Below are 18,850 nucleotides of genomic sequence, written 5' to 3' on the forward strand. Positions count from 1 at the left end.
ATCTAGGAACCAGGTAACCTTAGAGTCAGAAATTCTTAATGATATAAGAAGAGAATGGCCATGATTGTAAGGCATTTGAAATTAAGGGCAGAGTGTCAACTGCCAGCAGAATATGTGAAATTTGCATACCTGCTGTGAATGAAATGGCAGGTGTTTGATGTTACTTAAAGAGCAGTTGTTTTTGCCATGGAAAAGTGTGTAAAGAGAGAGAAATCTTAGGGAAAGCATAGGAATTTGGACTCTGCTTCAGCAGCCATAAACACACCTCTCCCATTCACCTGCCTGGATCCAAGCTGTGTGAGGAAACAGTAATCCTTCCTGATATTTGGGAATCTAAGTACAGAGAAATGGACATGGCTGTAGTTTCAAGGAGTCTTGACAGTTGGAGGTCTGCAGGCCAACCTCCTGCTCAAAATGGTGTCAGCACTGGACGCAGACCAGGATGCTCAGCCAGGTTTTTAGAATTTCCAAGAATGGAGATGCCACAACCTCTCTGGGCATACTGTTCTAAAGTTTGACCATCTCATGGTAAAATTTTATTCTTTATGTCAAGTTCCTTTTTTTCCAAATTACAACCATTGTTGCTTGTCTGTCTGCCATGCATCTCCACAAGGAGTCTGGCTTTGTCTTCTCAGTAACTTCCTTGTAGGTACTGACAGACTACTCTTAGGTCTCCCAAAGCTTTCAGGCTACTAAAAAAACCTGTTCCCTTAGGCTCTCCTTATGGGACTTGTCTATGTTGCACTGGCTCTGTGTAAAACTGGGAGACACATTGCACTGTCCTGCAGTGGCATGCTGCTCTGTTGTGCATGATTTTTTTCTTTTTTTTTGGAGAGGAGTCTCACTATGGACTCATTAGTATTTGGAGGAAGACTAATGCTGAACTGATTCTAAGATTTTATCATTATAAGGTCATTCCCAACTTTTATTAGGTAATGTAACCAAAAAACTTAAATATCCAGTGTAATAGAGCAGTGGTAGTCGACAGTGTTATTACAGTTGCCATTTGCAAAGAACTCATTCCATCTTTGTGCCAGAAGTGCTGTAAATCTCATCACAACATTTTGACAGGCAAAAGGTAAAATCATAAGTATTTCAGTGATGATCACCATCTCAGTCCACTCATTAGAACCTTTGCCAATTGAGTCCATTTCTGATAAGATGCACTTGCATAGTCCTTTTCCTCACCCACCCACTCAGCTGATTCTCTCTCCATATATTAACACACCAGACGTTTTTGGCGGTCCAGCAGATATTAATTTTCCAAAGTAAAAACAACATAGGAGGTACAAGAACATACTGTACACAGGAGAGCTTTGAGTACAGTTTAAATGCAGCCAATTTCTATGAAGTGGGTCAAAAACAGTCACGTTGTTAAAGGATACACTTTAAACTGAAAAAAAAAAAAAAAAAAAAAAAAAAGAAAGAAAGTAAATCAAAAGATTATTTTTCAAAGCAGTTTGTTGCAGAGAGAAAAAGTACCTCGTCTCCACAAAGGCTAGAGAGTCCCTTTTGTCTACTGTTGCTGAAGTTAACTATGGTTAGTTTTGGCATGTTGCTGTTTAAGCTCCATGGCTGGTGTAGTTATCACTAATTAAACACAGTGGTCATACCAGTGGAAAATTCAACAGTTTAGTTTATCCTGCTGTAAAAATGTAATGAAATGTACTCTTTTGGGCTTGATCTAGAAAAATCACCACTGACGTCAATTCCATAAATTAGTAATCCTGTGCTAGACCAAGGTCATTTTCATATTAAAAAAAGAAAACATTAAACCTGAGTTCAAATAATATTAGCAGATGGCTCTCAACTCTAGACAAAGATGGGAATTTACAGCAAAGACTAAATCTTTGTTCTTGACAATGAAGAATTGATAGCCTTTGCTGAAATTATGGCATGCAGTATGAAAGCTTTCTATTGTGATCACATAGGTATATTTTAATTATGATCAGTAATCCTGACGCAGTCATACCTAAGTCATTGTGAAGTTTAAAGAAAAGTTTTTCAAAGTGTACTGCAGTCATCCAGGTCTAGCAGTACATATGTTTGATTTTGCAGTAAACACCTTTTTTTGGGGCAGAAACTTTTGTGCATTAGTAATCATTCAGCAGCTTTTTTAATTGATGAAATGTTGTATGGAACTAAGCCAAACTCAAGAGGATTTGGACCCAGCCAACCAGCCTTAGGACTAAAAAGTTGGTTGTTTCACCTTTTCCTGCATACATATCAATATTTTGTTTTGTTTTGTTTTAATTTTATATTTTATTTATTTTTTTATTTGAGAAATACTGAAAATTTGATGACTTCTCTAAACAACAATTTAAAAAGGTTAAAAAAAGACAAGGTTATGCTTTGTAGGTACCTATGAAAGTAGGGATCAGGACTACTAGACACGCAGATTTTTGTAGGGCCTGTTTCTTGTGTTAATTCCTTGCCATGGATAAATACATCAACAAAAAGACTGTAATTGTTTATTCATATTGGAATGAAATTCATAATTTACCTCCTCAGCCATTTCAGCCGTGACAGTCTACTGTATAAATATGTATTTGGACAAATTGGAATAGCTATTTTATTTATTAAATAGACCATAAAGGCTCCTGTGGAGTTTTTGACACCACACCTTGTAATGTGTATTATATCAAGCTGTACTATGCAGCAGTTATGAGGAAAGTACTCCATGGCTTTTTTTTTTTTTTTTTTTTTTTTTTTTTTTTTTTTTTAAAGAAAAGCTAATGAAATTCTATTATGCATGTTCTGTAGCTAGTTTTCAAAAGTTAATAATGAGTTCTGTTTGATTTAGGGCTTAATTCAACATATGGGCTAATTGCATTCAAAGTTTCATTTTATTTTTTAAAAGCTGGGTTCTTTTTGAATTATAGATGTGCAACCAGAACACCCATAACTGGTAAACTTCTATTTTTTCCTCCCTCTCCTTACTTAGAAAGTGTCCAAAACAATTTTAGTTATAATTTAAAGTGTATTTTTCTTGGCCACTCTTAACTAGCTACAAGCCCAGAAGAGTGTGACCAGACATCTGGACATCTTGGACTTCAATTGACTGCTCTGATGTCCTGAAAAAATAAAGCAAGCTATTCCACGAGCACCAGAGCTAACAGAGCCTGGTTTCCTATGGATTTGTGTCCCATTTCCTTTATATCCCAACAAATAATAAACCCAGCTAGAAACAATATATCCTGTGGCTGCTCTGGAGCTGCAAGTGTGCTAATTGGCCAGCCAATATGCTCATGCTCTTTGGCTGGTCAGGATGTGTGTGCTGACTGTCTGGCCTCCACCAAACAGTGCATATATTTAGCCTTTCTATAAAGGCTAAATACTGTCTTGGGGGTGGGGGTTTTGACTGGAAGGCATAAAGGTACTTTCTGGCAACCACTTATTTCAATAAGTGATTCTTGCCTTTACTTAGCATACTACTTACTTGAACTTCATTGTCTTTATCCCTCTGGCAGATTTGGTTCAAACTGGCCAAAACAGGTTGTGATTTTTTGCACTTTTTTTTCTCCTTAAGAGAGCATGTTAAAACTTGAGGAGTGCTAAAATGAGCTTTTCTTTGCTGTTGCTTTGTCAGCTTCCTGTTTTGTACAGGAAAAAACCTGTTTTCAAACCCTGTGCTCCTTGTCTACAGTTACCTTCCCAGTTACATTTTCTAATGAAAGTCAGTATTTCATTGAATAGGTCACATGATCTGTAGTATCCAAGAGCTGGCCAAGAGTTCCACAGTATTCACTTTAGCACCTAAATAACATTATTATGAGTTTGCAAGATCCTTAGGTGGGAACTAAGCAAGCTGCATGACTCACACATGAAGACTGTCAAAAGGAAAAGTATGAAGTCCATATTTAGTTGTTTAAAAAACAAATGTGAAAACTGCCTTGTTCCTAGAAGTTTTTACAAAAGCCAGAAGCTTTGAAAACTGGTTTGGGAGCCTAAATATGGGATCTCTAAAAGCAGTTGAGAGGTGTTTGCAGGCAGCTACCAATAATGTTCAATCACAGTTGAGTGACTTAACTGCCTAAGGTGCTTTGGAAATCACAGCCTTCTAAACATAGCTCTGGGACTCTCCTTTTAAAAATCTCTGTCTTTCAGGGACAGAGAGGAAACATGGGTATATTTGCCTTCATACAAAAGTGTAATGTGTAGATGAGCAAAAGAAGGCATCAAAAACAATAAATGCCAGGTTCAAAACAATCAAGAGGCAGTGGCTTTTCATGCATTTTGCTCAAGGATGTTGTGGATGCTAAAAATATTTCTGGGTTCAAGGGGAGACTGGATAAATTCATGGAGAAAAAGTCTATCAAATGTTACTAAATAAAGACAAACCACAACTAGCTCAGAAAGTCCCTAAGCTGAAAATAGTTGGAGGCTGGAAGAGTCTTAGGGGGAAGCATCAGATATAATTGCCCTCTTCTAACTCTGCCCTCAACAGCTGATAGAGACATGAGTATCTGCAATAAGTTGGCAAGAATTTACTGTAGGAAAAGAGGGGAGGATCCTCTTTTCCAAACCACCCACAATCCTCTGCCTCATTAGCACAAGCTAGCAAAACACACTCTCCTGTCTTGCGGAGCTTAGCTTTGGAGGTGCAGTGATACCTCTCCCTCCATTACATCTCAACAGAGAAGCAAGTTACACAGTTACACATAATACTAACTACAGACCTGGTGCTTCCAATAGATTTCAAAAACAGCCAAGCAGAAAGGCTGGCTTGTTTCAAAAGAAAAAAAAAATAAAAGGGGGGTGGGGGGGGGGGATGCGGAGGCAAACCATAAAACATGATGTGATTGAAACCCTCTCAGAAGGAAATAAACAACAACCCAAAACCTAAAAATGACTGGAATGCTTTTCACGTTGTCTGACTTTTGCAGTCTTTTTACACCCTGTATTTAAGGTTTCTTTCGAGGCCAGACAGTTTTTCTTACTGACAGTCCCTGAGTTATCACACGCACTCTTGCAGGATGTGGATTTTTTTTTAAGAAACTCACAATTTTAGTAAACTTTTCAAGAATGTTTTACACAGAGATATCAGAGAATCAATTACTTGGGCTGTTTTGGTAAATTTTCCCTCCTCCGCTTTCTTGTCTATTGAAGAAAACAGCAATGCTTGGATCAGACATTTAGCTATCCAATCCAAAATACATTCTTTTTTATTTTAACTGCACTGCATCAAGTTGACATATGATGTGACATGATGTAACATAACATAAAACAACATTACTCTGCATAACACGTTGGAAATTAAAAATAAATATTTCCTTTGGATCCCATTGGTACTATCAATTTTACTTGCACATCTCTAAATTTTGTTTGTTCCTCTCATGTCTTGCCTCTTAGCCACTTCTAGGTGAAGAACTGCCCTCCCTCTCCCAGCATGTTGGGTAATAACGCATATAACATCTCCACATTCTTGTCCTGTAGAAATGCAGATAAAAAGCAGTTCTTGTCTCTGAAATTTTCACTGGCATTTGGGCTGGTTTTGTGGTGATAGTTTCCCTGTTTTCAGAAAGATGGTTTTCTTGTTTTCATAAAAGTTTTTGTTATGCTTAAGGCAAAACTAAAACCTTAAAAAAAATGAAATAGGAGCTGAGAAGGTAATAAAGTGTATCTTAATATTCATTGTGCAGATAATTACATGATTATATAAGGAAATCAGAAACATATTAGCATGATTTAGTTGCAGTGAAGTCTTATGGTCTGTATATAAAATCTAGATTTCATTTTCCTGTTGGTAGAAATTACACTGGTGATTAAAAACTCTATGGTTTCTTTCATTTGAAGCTTCAAATTTATGGAGAAATATCAATCAATTGTTTTATGGACTTTGGAAAGTAGTTATTAATATTCTTATTAGTAACAATGGGAAAAGGAGACTCACAAAAGGGCATGTTTTTAGAAGAACTCTCTTATCTAAGCATTTTGATTTTCTGGCTGTGGTTTCCAGGGGTGTTGGTCAAATGGGGTTCATTTTGAGTTGGAGCTGTCAGCATGACGTCTTTGAAAAATTGCAACTCTTTTTCCCTGGTAGCCAAACATAGTAATGATGCCAAGAATAGTTTTTGGCTTAACTGAAGACTTAATGAGAAAGCAGGGGTGTGGCAAGTACAAATCTCAGGTACCAGCTCTGTGATGGTACTGTACTGTGCAGTGAGGAAGACTGGGGTTAGACTTTAAGACCTTACAGTAAAAGCAACTAAGAGTTGCAGGAGGTGGCTGTGGAGTTTCTGTTACGACTGCTCTATAAGATCAGATTAGATAAACATCTATCAGGAACAACATAGGTATAGTTGATTCTGTATTACAGCTGGAAAAGGGAGAGGTGCTATTTCCTGAGGGCCCCTTCAGCCCCATCTTCTATAGGTATCCCTGGATGGCAGCTGCTTTAGCATAGCACTTTGACTAGACTAAACAGACCTGCTGAGAAAGGTGTATTGCTTAGTCAGAGCCATGTCACACTCCATCATAGAAATTCTCTCTTCTCCATAACATCCATGCCTCTTCTTTTTTTTTTTTTTTTTTTTTTTTTGTAGACATGATTTTTTTTTTTTCCAGCTAACAAATAGTATCCTCTGTTACTCTCCACTCCTTTAGGTTGTTAGTTTTTTTTTTTTAGTTTATTTTTATTTTTATTTTGATTGGTGCTGTTCTCGGCTGTCTGATTACTGAGTCAATTTTTTTTTTATTGCATCAAGCTCTCCCCTTAAAACATGCATCATCTTTCAGAAGCAGCCTAAGCCCATGGGTATTCAGCTGGCAGCAGCAGTGTACAGTTTGTCATGAGATGACTTCTTCCAGGAACAGCAGCAACGAGGTGTGGTTAGGACCCATTGTTATACCCAAAGGCTGAAATGCAAATAAATTTGCTGCTCTTCTTGATTGCTAAGCAATTCAGTCAATTGCTGGGTAAATGCAGGGTAACTCAGCATCTTTGACATGAGTGTGGACAAGTTCTGCCTTTAGGAACTGTGGCATCTCTGACCAGTATACAGCTGCAAACATCACTAAGACATCTCCCTCTGTTTGTAACAATGCAAATGACTGGTAGAGATACCATGCCCTTAGATAGTCATAGCATCATGCTATTCATGTATGACTGGCTTTTAGTTGGTAATATGAGAACAGTAACTACTGAAAGTCAGCTGTGTATGAACAGCATACGTGATAGCCTGTAATATTTTAAAAGGTAGTGTAGTAAATGATCACATTTCATTGGTGATAGGGCTTTCAGCTGCTTAATGCTGGTACTACAAAGAATTTGGAAAAATTCTGTATGTATGTACAAAGTTATATGTAATATGTTAACATGTAATATATATACACTATTTATATGTGTGCCTATGTAAAATACGGACAGAGTAAGGTCCTGCTGAAATGGTTTGATTAATCTTAATTTGGGGGAATCACCCTTGCCTATCTGGGGACGTTCAAACTAAACATGAAAAATACACATATGATGTTTTGAATTCTGCTTTTGTGAACGAAGGCTTTGCTCCCACAACAAAACTTAAGGTTGGGAGTTCATTCCAGGTGAATTTAACCATCTGAGAGAAATGCCTTTAGTCTGAGCTATTTGTCTGAGCTCCCAGAGCAGGCAGCAGAAAGAGACAGGCTCCTCCAGAGAGCAACTCCCCAGATATTAAAAGAGATGTCTAAAACTGGCGAGGTGAAAGACATTCCAGTTGTGTCTGCTTCTCTCTGTCAGTGAGAGGAGGTTGGATGAATTGCTCAGAGAAGATGCTTCATGCTTGGAAAGCTGGAGCGAGCTTGGAAGGTTCCCATCACACATGTCCAGAGATATGTGGACTCAGCAAGGTCCAGGGCTTTGCCTACTCTGACATCATGAGTCAGGCTTGCATTTTCTAGAAATTAAATAATTTGAACAATCTCACAGGCATTTTAACAACTTAAGCTGTTTGGGTGGCATGTTGTGTTTAAGGGATGGACACAGAGGTTGGAAGATTTGTCTTTGGTACCTACCTACAGGTTAGCCTTCCCATGCTGATTTAAGGATTGATTGGCATTTAGTTCCCACCTGTTGTGGGAAAGGCTTCTACAAAAACCAAGAAGCTTCTGTTCTTCAGAAAAAATATATTCCTATGGGTACTCAGCAAAATCTGCCCTATAGGGCAGATAGATTAGGTGAGAGCAGCATCCACTAAGTTCTTATCAACTGCTTTTTTCAGACTTTGATTGATCCCGATATGGTGCTTTTGTTTCTCACTCACCTGCAGAGCCTGGAGTTTGCACTGTGTTTGGAGACCCTCACTACAACACTTTTGATGGACGGACATTTAACTTTCAGGGAACATGTCAGTACGTTTTGGCAAAAGACTGCTCCTCCTCTGCCTCGCCCTTCCAGGTGCTGGTAAAAAACGATGCCCGTCGGACCCGTTCTTTCTCCTGGACAAAGTCAGTGGACCTTGTGTTGGGCAGAAGTACTATCAGCCTCCAGCAGCACCTCACAGTGAAGTGGAATGGGACCCGTATCTCACTACCTTGCGAAACACCTCAATTTCAAATTGATTTGGATGGTTATTTGCTGAAAGTGACAACCAAAGCAGGTAGGGCAAGTGTTCATGTGTGTGCCTTCTCCCTGAAGAAGTTCTCAAGTGCAATGTGAACAGTGTTCAGTATAAAAGCATGACAGTGACAATAAATATATTTCATAATTCTTTAGAGATCTGAGGAACCCAAGTACTTGATAACTCTTTAAAAACCTCTGCAGCAAACAGAGATCCAGCTGTGAGTTTGAAATCTTTGTGGAACATTTCCTAGACTGTTTCATTCTGCAGCCAACAATAACTTTCTGCACAGACAATTGTGCCATGATTTTCACTTCCAGTAACTAGAGTGGTTTGTTCAGGGTAATCATTTGATACTTATGGATAAGAACAGAGATGAAATGAGTTCTTAAACATTCATTTTTTTTCTCCAGTTGCAGCAACATAACTTACAGTCTAAGTGGGCAATATGTGTAAGATCATAGTTATTGATGGCTGTAGTGGGTTTAGGTTGTCAAATTATGGAAACATTTCACTGAGGCTATCCAGCAAAATGGATGTCATGATTTAAAAACTAAGGCTTAATTTGCTGTTTAGCATCATCTTTTTTTGTTTGCTTTATGTTCGAGTAAGAGTTTGTCTGTGTAGAACAGAGTCCACAGCACCAAAACCAAAAGGAAATCAGAAACTTCAGAGAATCTGGCACCTTTTCTTGTAGAAAAAGAGAGGGGAGGTAGCAGATTCTCAGATAGTCAGAGTCCTAGAATATTCATTAATTGTCAAAATGCTAAACTGGAGGATTTACATTTATTTTGAAAAAAACTGTTTTAAGACTATAGTATGCTTGCATAGATAAATATTGAGTGTAAGCTAAGAATTTTCTCATTAGCATGTGTTAGGTACCACTGTAGTCCAGGGAGATTTCACTTGCACAGTGAAGCGCTGTTTCAGTAAGAATAGTCTTTACTGTTAATTCAATTAAATGCCAAGTTGCAGTGAAACCAATCTTTCTTATAAAGTGATATGATCACAGGTGTTAAGAATAGTCATACTCATTATCTAGTATCTTTTGTTGTTGTTGTTGTTTTTTGTTTCTAAGGGGGATGCTAGCATCCACTGTTGAACTGAGAATTTAGACACCTGTTCATATATCCTCTGGAAATGTAAGTTTGTATAATGTGGATCCCAGCTCTGGGCTCATTCCTAAAAGTGGCAATGTAGATTTTTGTGGCTGTCTGTAAAATGCACACAAGTTGACCATTATTCACAACTTCTAATTAAAAGCATCTTGAGGGTTTCTCTTTGCAGCCAGCTGAATGCTATGAATTCTGGCGATGTGGATTTCATTAGCCAACCACAGGCCAAGGAAAGGTTTTCAGTTGAAGATGAATGACAGCTAATCCTGCTGCTATTCCATTTGTCTCTGGTGCAAGCCTAATAAATGACTACACACATCCTCGTCCATGTGTTGGCAGAGGGAGTGCAAACATGGCATATGACAACATACCAAACAGTGTGTAATCACTGCAAATTATAGTCTAAATAATTCCTCCCCTTAACAGAGAAGGATTAGGTTTCTGTTGCTGAAGGCAGCATGATAGGCCAAGTCCTCCATTCCTCAGCACGGAAGGCCTGGAAAGCAGCAGAGAACAACATGACTCCATTTTGCTGGGACAGGATAAGCAGCAGAGAAGCTATAGAGAGGAAGAATGTGCAGAGTAGAACTGGTTTAAAGACAAAATTTCTTTTCCACAGGAAATTCTGAATGCTAAGGGAAAAAAAAAAAAAAAAAAAGGAGAATTTTATGTTTCAGAAGATAATGTGGATTTTGTTTTAAATGCATACTTTCCCAGTGTGTGGGGGGGAAAGAGGTGAAGGAAGGAGATAATGAAAAATAAGGAAAGTCACTGAAGTAGAAGCAAAGATCATAGTAAAATTGGGCTGGGAAGAGCAGAGTCTGGTGCTGAAAGCTCAGCTAGCATTCCCATTGATTTTTGGTTTTTCCTTTGCAAAACTGGGAGCTAAATCTTGGATGAATTAGGGGAGCCCAAAGCTTCAGGAAGTGTTGTGGCCCCTCACTACAAGGCAATCTGCATGGCAGAGCTGCCCTGGAGTTGCATATCCTGAGAGTCCAGGCTTACAGACAGCCCACCAGGCGAGCTGGCAGGAAACCAGCTTGGAGCCCTGCCTGGGTTTTGCTGCAAGTTCATTGAATCTGATATGCCTCCCTGAAGCATTTCAGTTCTGATGAATTGGCATTTTCCAGTGAAAACCTGTTTTGTGGCTAAACTCCTCGCCAGCTGTAGCCCCGGATGCTATGCAGCAGCAATTCTGGCACCCTGCACTGGCAGGTACTTCTGGTACTGGCTAGGATGGTGTTGAGTCCTTGTTTAAAATTTGCATGTTAAGAAGACAAGAGAGCTAAGGGTCACAGAGCTGGTGTTGTTTCATCCGTCCATCTAGTGCAAGAGGGCTTTTTGTTTATTTTCTGTCCTGATCTTTTGCACGTACCTGTTTTGCTGAGGTTTTCTATACCACGGTGGCCCTAAATCTTTAGGAAAGAGTGCTCTGCCAGTTCTCGAGGATGCCTTTACTGTGAAAAATCATGCAGAACAATTGATGGGACTTCCCAGCATGTGAAACTCAGTGTGTGATGTGCATAAATCCAGAAGGATTTGTTTTAAATGCAGTAGAGCACATAGCGTGCCAAGTTAAGAAATCGAGTAACAAGTTGATTAAGCATCCTTCAAAAAAAGAGGAAAATTGGAAAACCCTAAAAAGTAACTCCTAGAATGTTTTTTTTTCCTTTCTTTTTTTTTTTTTTTTTCTTTTTTTTTCTGCACATCCCCAGATGGGACAGATGCTGCATCTTCTGGCTTCAAGTCTCACCAATTACTTGGATTCTGATTCTTGTCCAAGTGAATGGGAAATGCATCCATTAGGGGAGAAATGGGGAGGAAAAGAGAGAAGAGGGGGTTACAGGCACTAAGAAACTCTTCCAAACAATTTGTCTGCCAAAGAGACCATTTCAAACATCGCTCCATAGCATAATCCCATCTGTCACTGCTCTAGTTGGTTTACAGAAACCAACAGAATTTTCTGCATGTGAGCAAACAAAATGGCACACACTGCACGGTGCAATCAGGCACTTACAAAATTATGCACCTTATATTATCTTAGATTAAATACCCTTCCTTTTTACTCCAAAATGCTTGGGCCAGATGATCTTGTGATCACATGGTCCTGTGACTAGCAGTGTTCCCCAGGGGTTGGTGCTGGGTCTAGTCCTGTTCAACACCTTCATTGACAACCTTGACGAGGGAATAGTGTACACCCTCAGCAAGTAAGCCAATGATACAAATCTGGGAAGAGTGGCTGACATGCCAGAAGGCTGTGCTGCCATTCAGCGAGACCTGGACAGCTGGAGAGTTGGGCAGGAAGAAACCAAATGAAGTTTAACAAGAGCAAGTGTAGAGTCCTGCACCTGGGAAGGAACAACCCGAAGTATCAGTACAGGCTGGGGGATGACCTGCTGGAGAGGAGCTCTGCGGAGAAGGACCTGGGGGTCCTGGTGGACGACAGGTTGACCATGAGCCAGCAGTGTGCCCTGGTGGCTGAGAAGGCCCGCGGGATCCTGGCGTGCATTAAAAGGAGCATGGCCAGCAGGTCAAGGGAGGTGATCCTCCCCCTCTACTCTGCCCTGGTCAGGCCTCACCTGGAGTACTGTGTCCAGTTCTGGGCTCCCCAGTACAAGAAAGACAGGGATCTCCTGAAAAAGTGTCCAGCGGAGGGCCACAAAGATGATACGGGGCCTGGAGCATCTTCCTTATGAGGAAAGGCTGAGAGACCTGGGTCTGTTCAGCCTGGAGAAAAGAAGACTGAGAGGGGATCTCATCAATGTCTATAAACTCCTGAGGTGTGGGAGACAGAGGGATTTGGCCAACCTCTTTCCAGTGGTTTGTGGGGATAGGACAAGGGGTAATGGCCACAAGATGGAGCACAGGAAGTTCCACACCAACATGAGAGAACTTCTTCATGGTGAGGGTGACGGAGCACTGGAACAGGCTGCCCAGGGAGGCTGTGGAGTCTCTTTCTCTGGAGATATTCAAGGCCCATCTGGATGCCTACCTGGGCAGCCTGCTCTCGGGAATCTGCTTTGGCAGGGGAGTTGGACCCGATGATCTCTGTAGGTCCCTTCCAACCCCTACAGTTCTGTGATTCTGTGATCTTTTCCAACCTTTATGATTCTATGAAATGGAAGAAGCTTTGCTATGGACAGAAACCTCTAGGCTGTTCATCAAAGCTAGAAATCTTGTTAGTAAAGCTAAGGACAACATGGCACTATGAAGTTACAAAGCTGTACTTGCATCTGAGCAATTACAGCAGGACAAAGAGTAATTAAATGAATTCTAGCTAGAGGCAAGTATGTCCAATTGTTGTAGCTAAACTGTAACTCTCTTGAATCAAATTGAGTAATCAAAGCAGGAATCTGTAGATTTAATGGTGCATTTTTATATGCTGAGGCAAGAAATCAGAATTGTACGTTATTCTTGTCTGCATATCTATAGTTCACAGAGCAATGCGTAACAAGAAGATTAGTTTACCTGTCACCAAGGACAGGCAAGTATTCAGGATAATTTTAGAGTTAGCCTGTAATAAGCATGAGTGGCTTCACTAAAAGTCAGTAAGTCAAGACTTGAAAAAGAAAAAATAAAGGAAAATTAGGATTAAATCACTAACCTGTTGTGACTCTGCTTAAAGTCAGCAGTTTCTGAGGGAGCTCATTTGGGGAACAAGTTGAACACTTCCTTAAAAAATTGAGTAATTTTCTGAAGAGAAATGTCTGAGGACTTGGATCTGGATACTTCAAACTTTGAGAAAGTTTATATGATTCTCAAGTCTGAAATAATCTTAGTTTATAAGTTAATGGCAAGCTTTTTTTCTAAATGCCAGCACAGCAGTATTAGTCTGGTGTCTGCAAATCAAGCTGTTTTGTTTTGTTCAATGTTGTCAGAAGCAAAGACAGCCAGAATTTGAATTTGTCCAGCAGTGATAATGTATGAAGCAGATTAAAAGACAGCTTTCCTCCTTGCCACTGTGCTGGCCTCATTAACAGTTGCAGTCTTGCACAATTTCTCAGTTGTCTGGGTGTAAAATGCCTTTGGAGTAGGCAACAGTAGCCCTTTCCATGCTGGGTTTATGCGACAATCTGAAACTGCTTTCAGGCACAGCTGCAGTACGTATTAGTATTATCATTGCATAACTATAATGATAAGAAAACACGATGAAATAGACTGTGGTGACTGTCTGACACAGAACAATCGGCAAAAGCTTGTGGGATAAATCTTCCCCCAAACACTTGGTGACAGGGTGTAAATCACTCAAGGGCAGCACGGTGCATACAGATGGCAAAGCTCCCCTTCTATGTCCTCCACTGCCATTTAGGCCTCACCCTGTTCCTCTGCGGTGTGGGTAGGAATTGTCACAGGAGACAATGGGATGTGCTACTAAAGGAAGGGTTCTGGTTCCAGCTTTGAACTGAGTCACTGGTATGTTAATTACTTGCATGAGCACAGGGCAGAATTTGGATCGCAGCATGACAAGCACTGATTTAAAAGAGGAAAGGGTGGTGCTAAGCCAGCTCACACAGCAAATGTAGAAGGCTGAAGCAAAGCCTTGGTCCTGCACCATGAAGTGGTGTTGTTTGGTGTTCTTGGCCAGGCAGGGAGAAAAGGGTAAAATCTGGACTATCCTGTTTAAAAGCAAGTTGCTGTGTTTATCCTTAACTAACCACCACACATGATGGTTTATTAGTCATTTTACAGGAATAAATTAACATCAGCAAAGTGGGTTGTGATGGAGGGCACTGCAAAGATGTGAAGTATTAGCATTCATGAGACATGGGAAAAAATTAAAAGAAAGGCCATTTTTGGATGGAAGTTAAGCAGCAGTGATTCTTGGTATTGTTTTTATCCCTATGATTCAAAAATGGCATTCCTTTATGAGATGCATATTTACTCCGCAGAAGATGGAATTCATTTAATGTAAATTCACCCAGGTATAAAAACTATTTTAGTCTCTGCCTGATCTCCGTGTCCTCTATAGTATCACTGGAAACAGAAAGGCATTCATAAGGTAGTTTGTCCTCTGCATTAGGCACCAATGTTGTGATCCCTGAGCTGTCTATTTCTGTCCGTCAAAGAGAGGGACCAGGCAGCTGACTTAAGCTAGACATCTAGCTTTTACATGAATAAAGACACAAAATAGATTTCACTGACAGAAAGCAATTTTGATTTTGATGCACTGGAATTATAAAACCTTACTGTAAAAGATTGTAGCAGAGCACTTACATCCTGGCCTCTAGATAAATGTTCCATGTCTACCATCATTCCTCAGTGCTGCTGACTTGTGATGACAACTTTGTTGTCAATTCACACCTTTTGAATGAACCATTTGAATCCTTTTCAGAATGCCTTCTTACAGCTGTTTTACCCATCTGACATCTCCTTGCTCTCATCTTTTTCTCTCTTTTTATCCACACAGAGTACTGTTTTTGGAACAGCTGTATTTTCCCAAATAAGTTAACACCTCTTTAGGCAGGAAAAAGAAGGATGTTTTCTAGGCAGTAGTCACTGGCAAAGTCCCATGGGGCATGGACACCTTTGTATGTCCATGACTTGTACAGTGGGTGGCAGAAGCTGAAATTCTGGCCCTTCTGAAATCTGCTAGAAATTTGCTGTAGCTAATTCAATTTGCAGAATTTCACAAAAGCCCTCTTTCAGTGTTGAGAGTAGTTCTGCTGTGGATACAGACTGGACAAGATTTTTTTAGGATAACCATATTCAATAGCAAGGAGGAACAAAAGTATACAGAGACAGGCTTGCATATGTTGTAATCAAGTGTGGTTTAAGAAACTATACTTGCCAGAGGTACTTACTGGGAAGTATATAGAAATCTAACAGCATTATCAGGAGGAAAACTGTAGCTTTGTTTAGTTTCCCATGAAACGCTGTTTCACGAATGTAAGTCACAATTTGTGATACTCGATTTCTTCTCTCTTTTTAATATGTATTTTTGTCTCATCTCTTTCTTTTTAGGCTTGGAAATCTCATGGGATGGAGACAGTTTTGTGGAAGTCATGGCCGCACCACATCTGAAGGGCAAACTCTGTGGTCTGTGTGGCAACTACAACGGGCACAAGCGAGATGACCTAATTGGAGGGGATGGGAATTTCAAGTTTGATGTGGATGACTTTGCTGAATCCTGGCGTGTGGAGTCCAACGAGTTCTGCAATCGTCCGCAGAGGAAACCTGTGCCTGAGCTCTGCCATGGGACAGTCAGAGTGAAACTCCGGGCTCACCGGGAATGCCAGAAGCTCAAAGCCTGGGAGTTTCAGGGCTGTCATTCAACGGTGGATTATACAACTTTTTACCGGTAAGTGTGGCTTGCTGAGAAAGGAGAAAAAAAAGTTACTGTTCAAGGAGAAAAAACACACAGAATTGGCCCAATTTCAGCAGCATTTGAGTGCATGCTTTGAGCTATTTTTGCTAAGAATTAATATACAGGCTTAGTATTAGGCTTAATAAGTTATAAAGTACTTTCTTGAGTTGGGGATAAGCTAATTAATGCAGACCTGAGCAGTTAACAGGGAGAAAGGCAGGGTTATGATCAGAGAAAAGAAAAAAAAAAAAAAAAAGTGGTTTTGGAGACTGAGAAAGGAGTGGGAAGATAACAAAAGGTTTCAAAACATTTTGGTAAGCTCTTTGTAATTTCAAAGTAATCTGTAAAGCTCTGGCTGACTTTAATTGCTGTTGCTTGTTGTCTTCCTGAAAAGTTTTTGAAAATTACTTTATTAAAGCAGGGATTTCAAGTGCTCCTTCTGCCTCTTGGATGGTGTAGTTTGTCAGTGTGAGAGTTTGAAAGGGTAGAGTTAAACAAATGTTCAGTGCTTTCTCATCTTGCCCTGGGAACAAAGGAAGGCAGGAGAGGATTCTAGAAGCCTTTTCTGAGTGAATTATTTAAGATTTTTTTGTCTTTAAAAACCTTCCAGTCTAAACCACAGAGACATCATTTCTGTTCTTTAATTGGCATGAGTTTATTTGACCCTCACTTAGTAAATAAAATTGGCTTTTCATTTGATTGCCTGACATAAAAGATAAAAGCGAGGCGAGTCACAGTCGTGTGATGGTGGATGGAGCTGCCTGCTCTCTGCGCTTCCAGCTTTCTCCACTCACGCACATTTGCTGAACTATTGGGCTTATTAGGAAAAGCTTTCTAAAATGATTCCATTTCCCTTATGAATTGTCTTTCCTCTTGTTTCATAATGAGGCATAAAGACTTTTATCTACCCCACCAGAATATGGCTGGGTACTGGGAAATGCTAAAAGAAGCCTCATGGTTTGGCTTGTAGTCTCTGTGCTTCTGCATTTAGTTTCCCATAGTGTATCCTGGGCTAGGAGCCTGGCAAAGAGTGAAAATTATACTGTGGGCAGGTTATAATACTTTATCTTTTCCAATTGCTGGGGGCACAGCAAAGTCTGCTAGAGATACTAACACATGCACACAGGGTCTGTTGGATGCATTTCAGCAGCATTCCCATCTCACTTCCATCGTCCTCTGAAGGTAAGTGATGACAATACAAATGGAGAACAGGCTCAGAGAGATTTGTTTCATTTTGCAGTTGATTTTTTTTGTCTCTTCTTAAAAGTAGTTTGTGATTAATTTACTGCAATACACTTCCTGACACCACAGCGGAAAATGATTTATATTTTGGCTAGAGCAGCCAGAAAAAAAAAAAAAAATCTCTACATGCTTGCACAGAAGAATTACCATAGAGCATTTCTGTTTCTTTACAATCTTGTCTCCTATTTGTCCTGGAAAGACAATGACATCAAGCAAGTATTTAATTAGATAAAATAAATACTTTTAGAGAAAAGTTTATTTTTCCCTAAGGAAACTACTTTGAAATGACCATCATATACTGTCAGACGTAGCTGTTCCTTTGCTTGTTTAGATATCACCAGTTAGAATGCTCAGATAAAAATAGGGGATCCATAGATAAAATATAAGTGTTAAATAAATAATGAGATTTAGTATGATGATGCTGCTTTTTAGAAATGGACGGAGTTGTAGCAAAGTATTTATTCAATGATCATGGCCATTTTTCATAGCAGGAAATTCATGCAAGCAGGTAAGAATTATGGTAAACACATTCAAGAAAGCTCAGGAAATCTTTCTAATATAAATCTTTACTTACATATACATATATATGTGTGTGTATATATTTATAAAATATGACTACTGATGAGATCTGATTTTTTTATAAATGTTTTTCAAGGAGACCAATGTTGGTGATATATTTCTGCAGAAAATTTTAATTACATTTGAAAGACATTTAAATTAACACATACAATTTTTTTTTAGAAATGCATACATAATCAATATACTTTAATTTCAGGTTAGGTTTAGCAACAATTTTGCCAGTTCTTCTTTTCTGACTGTGAACAAGCTTCTAACAATAAAGGCAGTGAAAAAGGCATAAAATTAGGGTCTTTTTAAAAATTATTAATTTTTATTTTTCTTCTCTCTGAATTGAATAGCTTCTCAGTTTTTATTCTCCTACATTGCATATTATGTTGAAATACTGCATTCTCAAGTGTTAATCTTTCTTGATGATTCTAGCCTATATTATCAACGTTGCCTCATTTTCACTATGCTGCTCTGTTAGTGACCTGCTGCTAATAAGAATTCTCAGAAATAGAAATAAACTCAGAACATTATGAATTAGGGTGTGTTTTCTGCAAATACCAAAAAAGGCAATGAACAATATATTGCAAACGTTTGTCTGACATTGTGTTAGTGATGAGATTTCTGTGAAGACATCTCAAATTCATTTTAAGTCTCATTCTTCTTACAGCTGTTGTTTCTCCTTTTGTTGGACACCCAAAAACCATATACAGCAAGATTGCCATGATTGCTAGGTGAAAAGGACATTGTTAATGTTTAAAAGGGTAAAGATCGAGTTGCTTGATTATGGGGTGAAGAACAGCTAAGTCCTGAATTTCACCTTGATAGATCTTTGACACCTTACAAGAAATAGTTGTGCACATTGCCCTTCACCTTTTTTTGGTATTGTAGCTTTGGTGACTTCTGTCTCTGCAAAGCATGTGGAAGAATAAAGCAAAATGTAAGCATAAAAGAAAGGGTTTTGAAATAGTCTGGACTGCAAACTAACATTTTTAACATCTAATTTTACACCACTCTTTTAATTCTTTGTTTTGTAACTAGACACGTTTTATGGGCTTTTAATTGCGGTTTGTTTTGTTTAGTTTGGG

At 39.2% G+C, this 18,850-nt stretch overlaps 1 protein-coding gene across 11 annotated transcripts in view; it reads left to right on the forward strand.

The window, feature by feature from the left end:
• Nucleotides 1-18,850, forward strand: part of BMPER (BMP binding endothelial regulator) — a 157,453-nt gene that overhangs the window by 93,895 nt on the left and 44,708 nt on the right. For 10 of the 11 annotated variants that reach the window (XR_014689856.1, XM_084510369.1, XM_084510367.1 and 7 more), the window contains 2 exons: nt 8,247-8,576; nt 15,614-15,950. Coding sequence is in view for 10 of the 11 variants with exons in the window: in XM_084510369.1 (XP_084366495.1) it covers nt 8,247-8,576; nt 15,614-15,950 (667 nt within the window). In the remaining variant the exon portion in view is untranslated. The remainder of the gene's footprint in view (nt 1-8,246; nt 8,577-15,613; nt 15,951-18,850) is intronic. The other variant, XM_084510366.1, reaches the window with a different exon arrangement.

Source organism: Aythya ferina (genome assembly GCF_964211825.1).
Source record: "Aythya ferina genome assembly, chromosome: 2".
In the NCBI taxonomy this organism is placed as follows: Eukaryota; Metazoa; Chordata; class Aves; order Anseriformes; family Anatidae; genus Aythya; species Aythya ferina.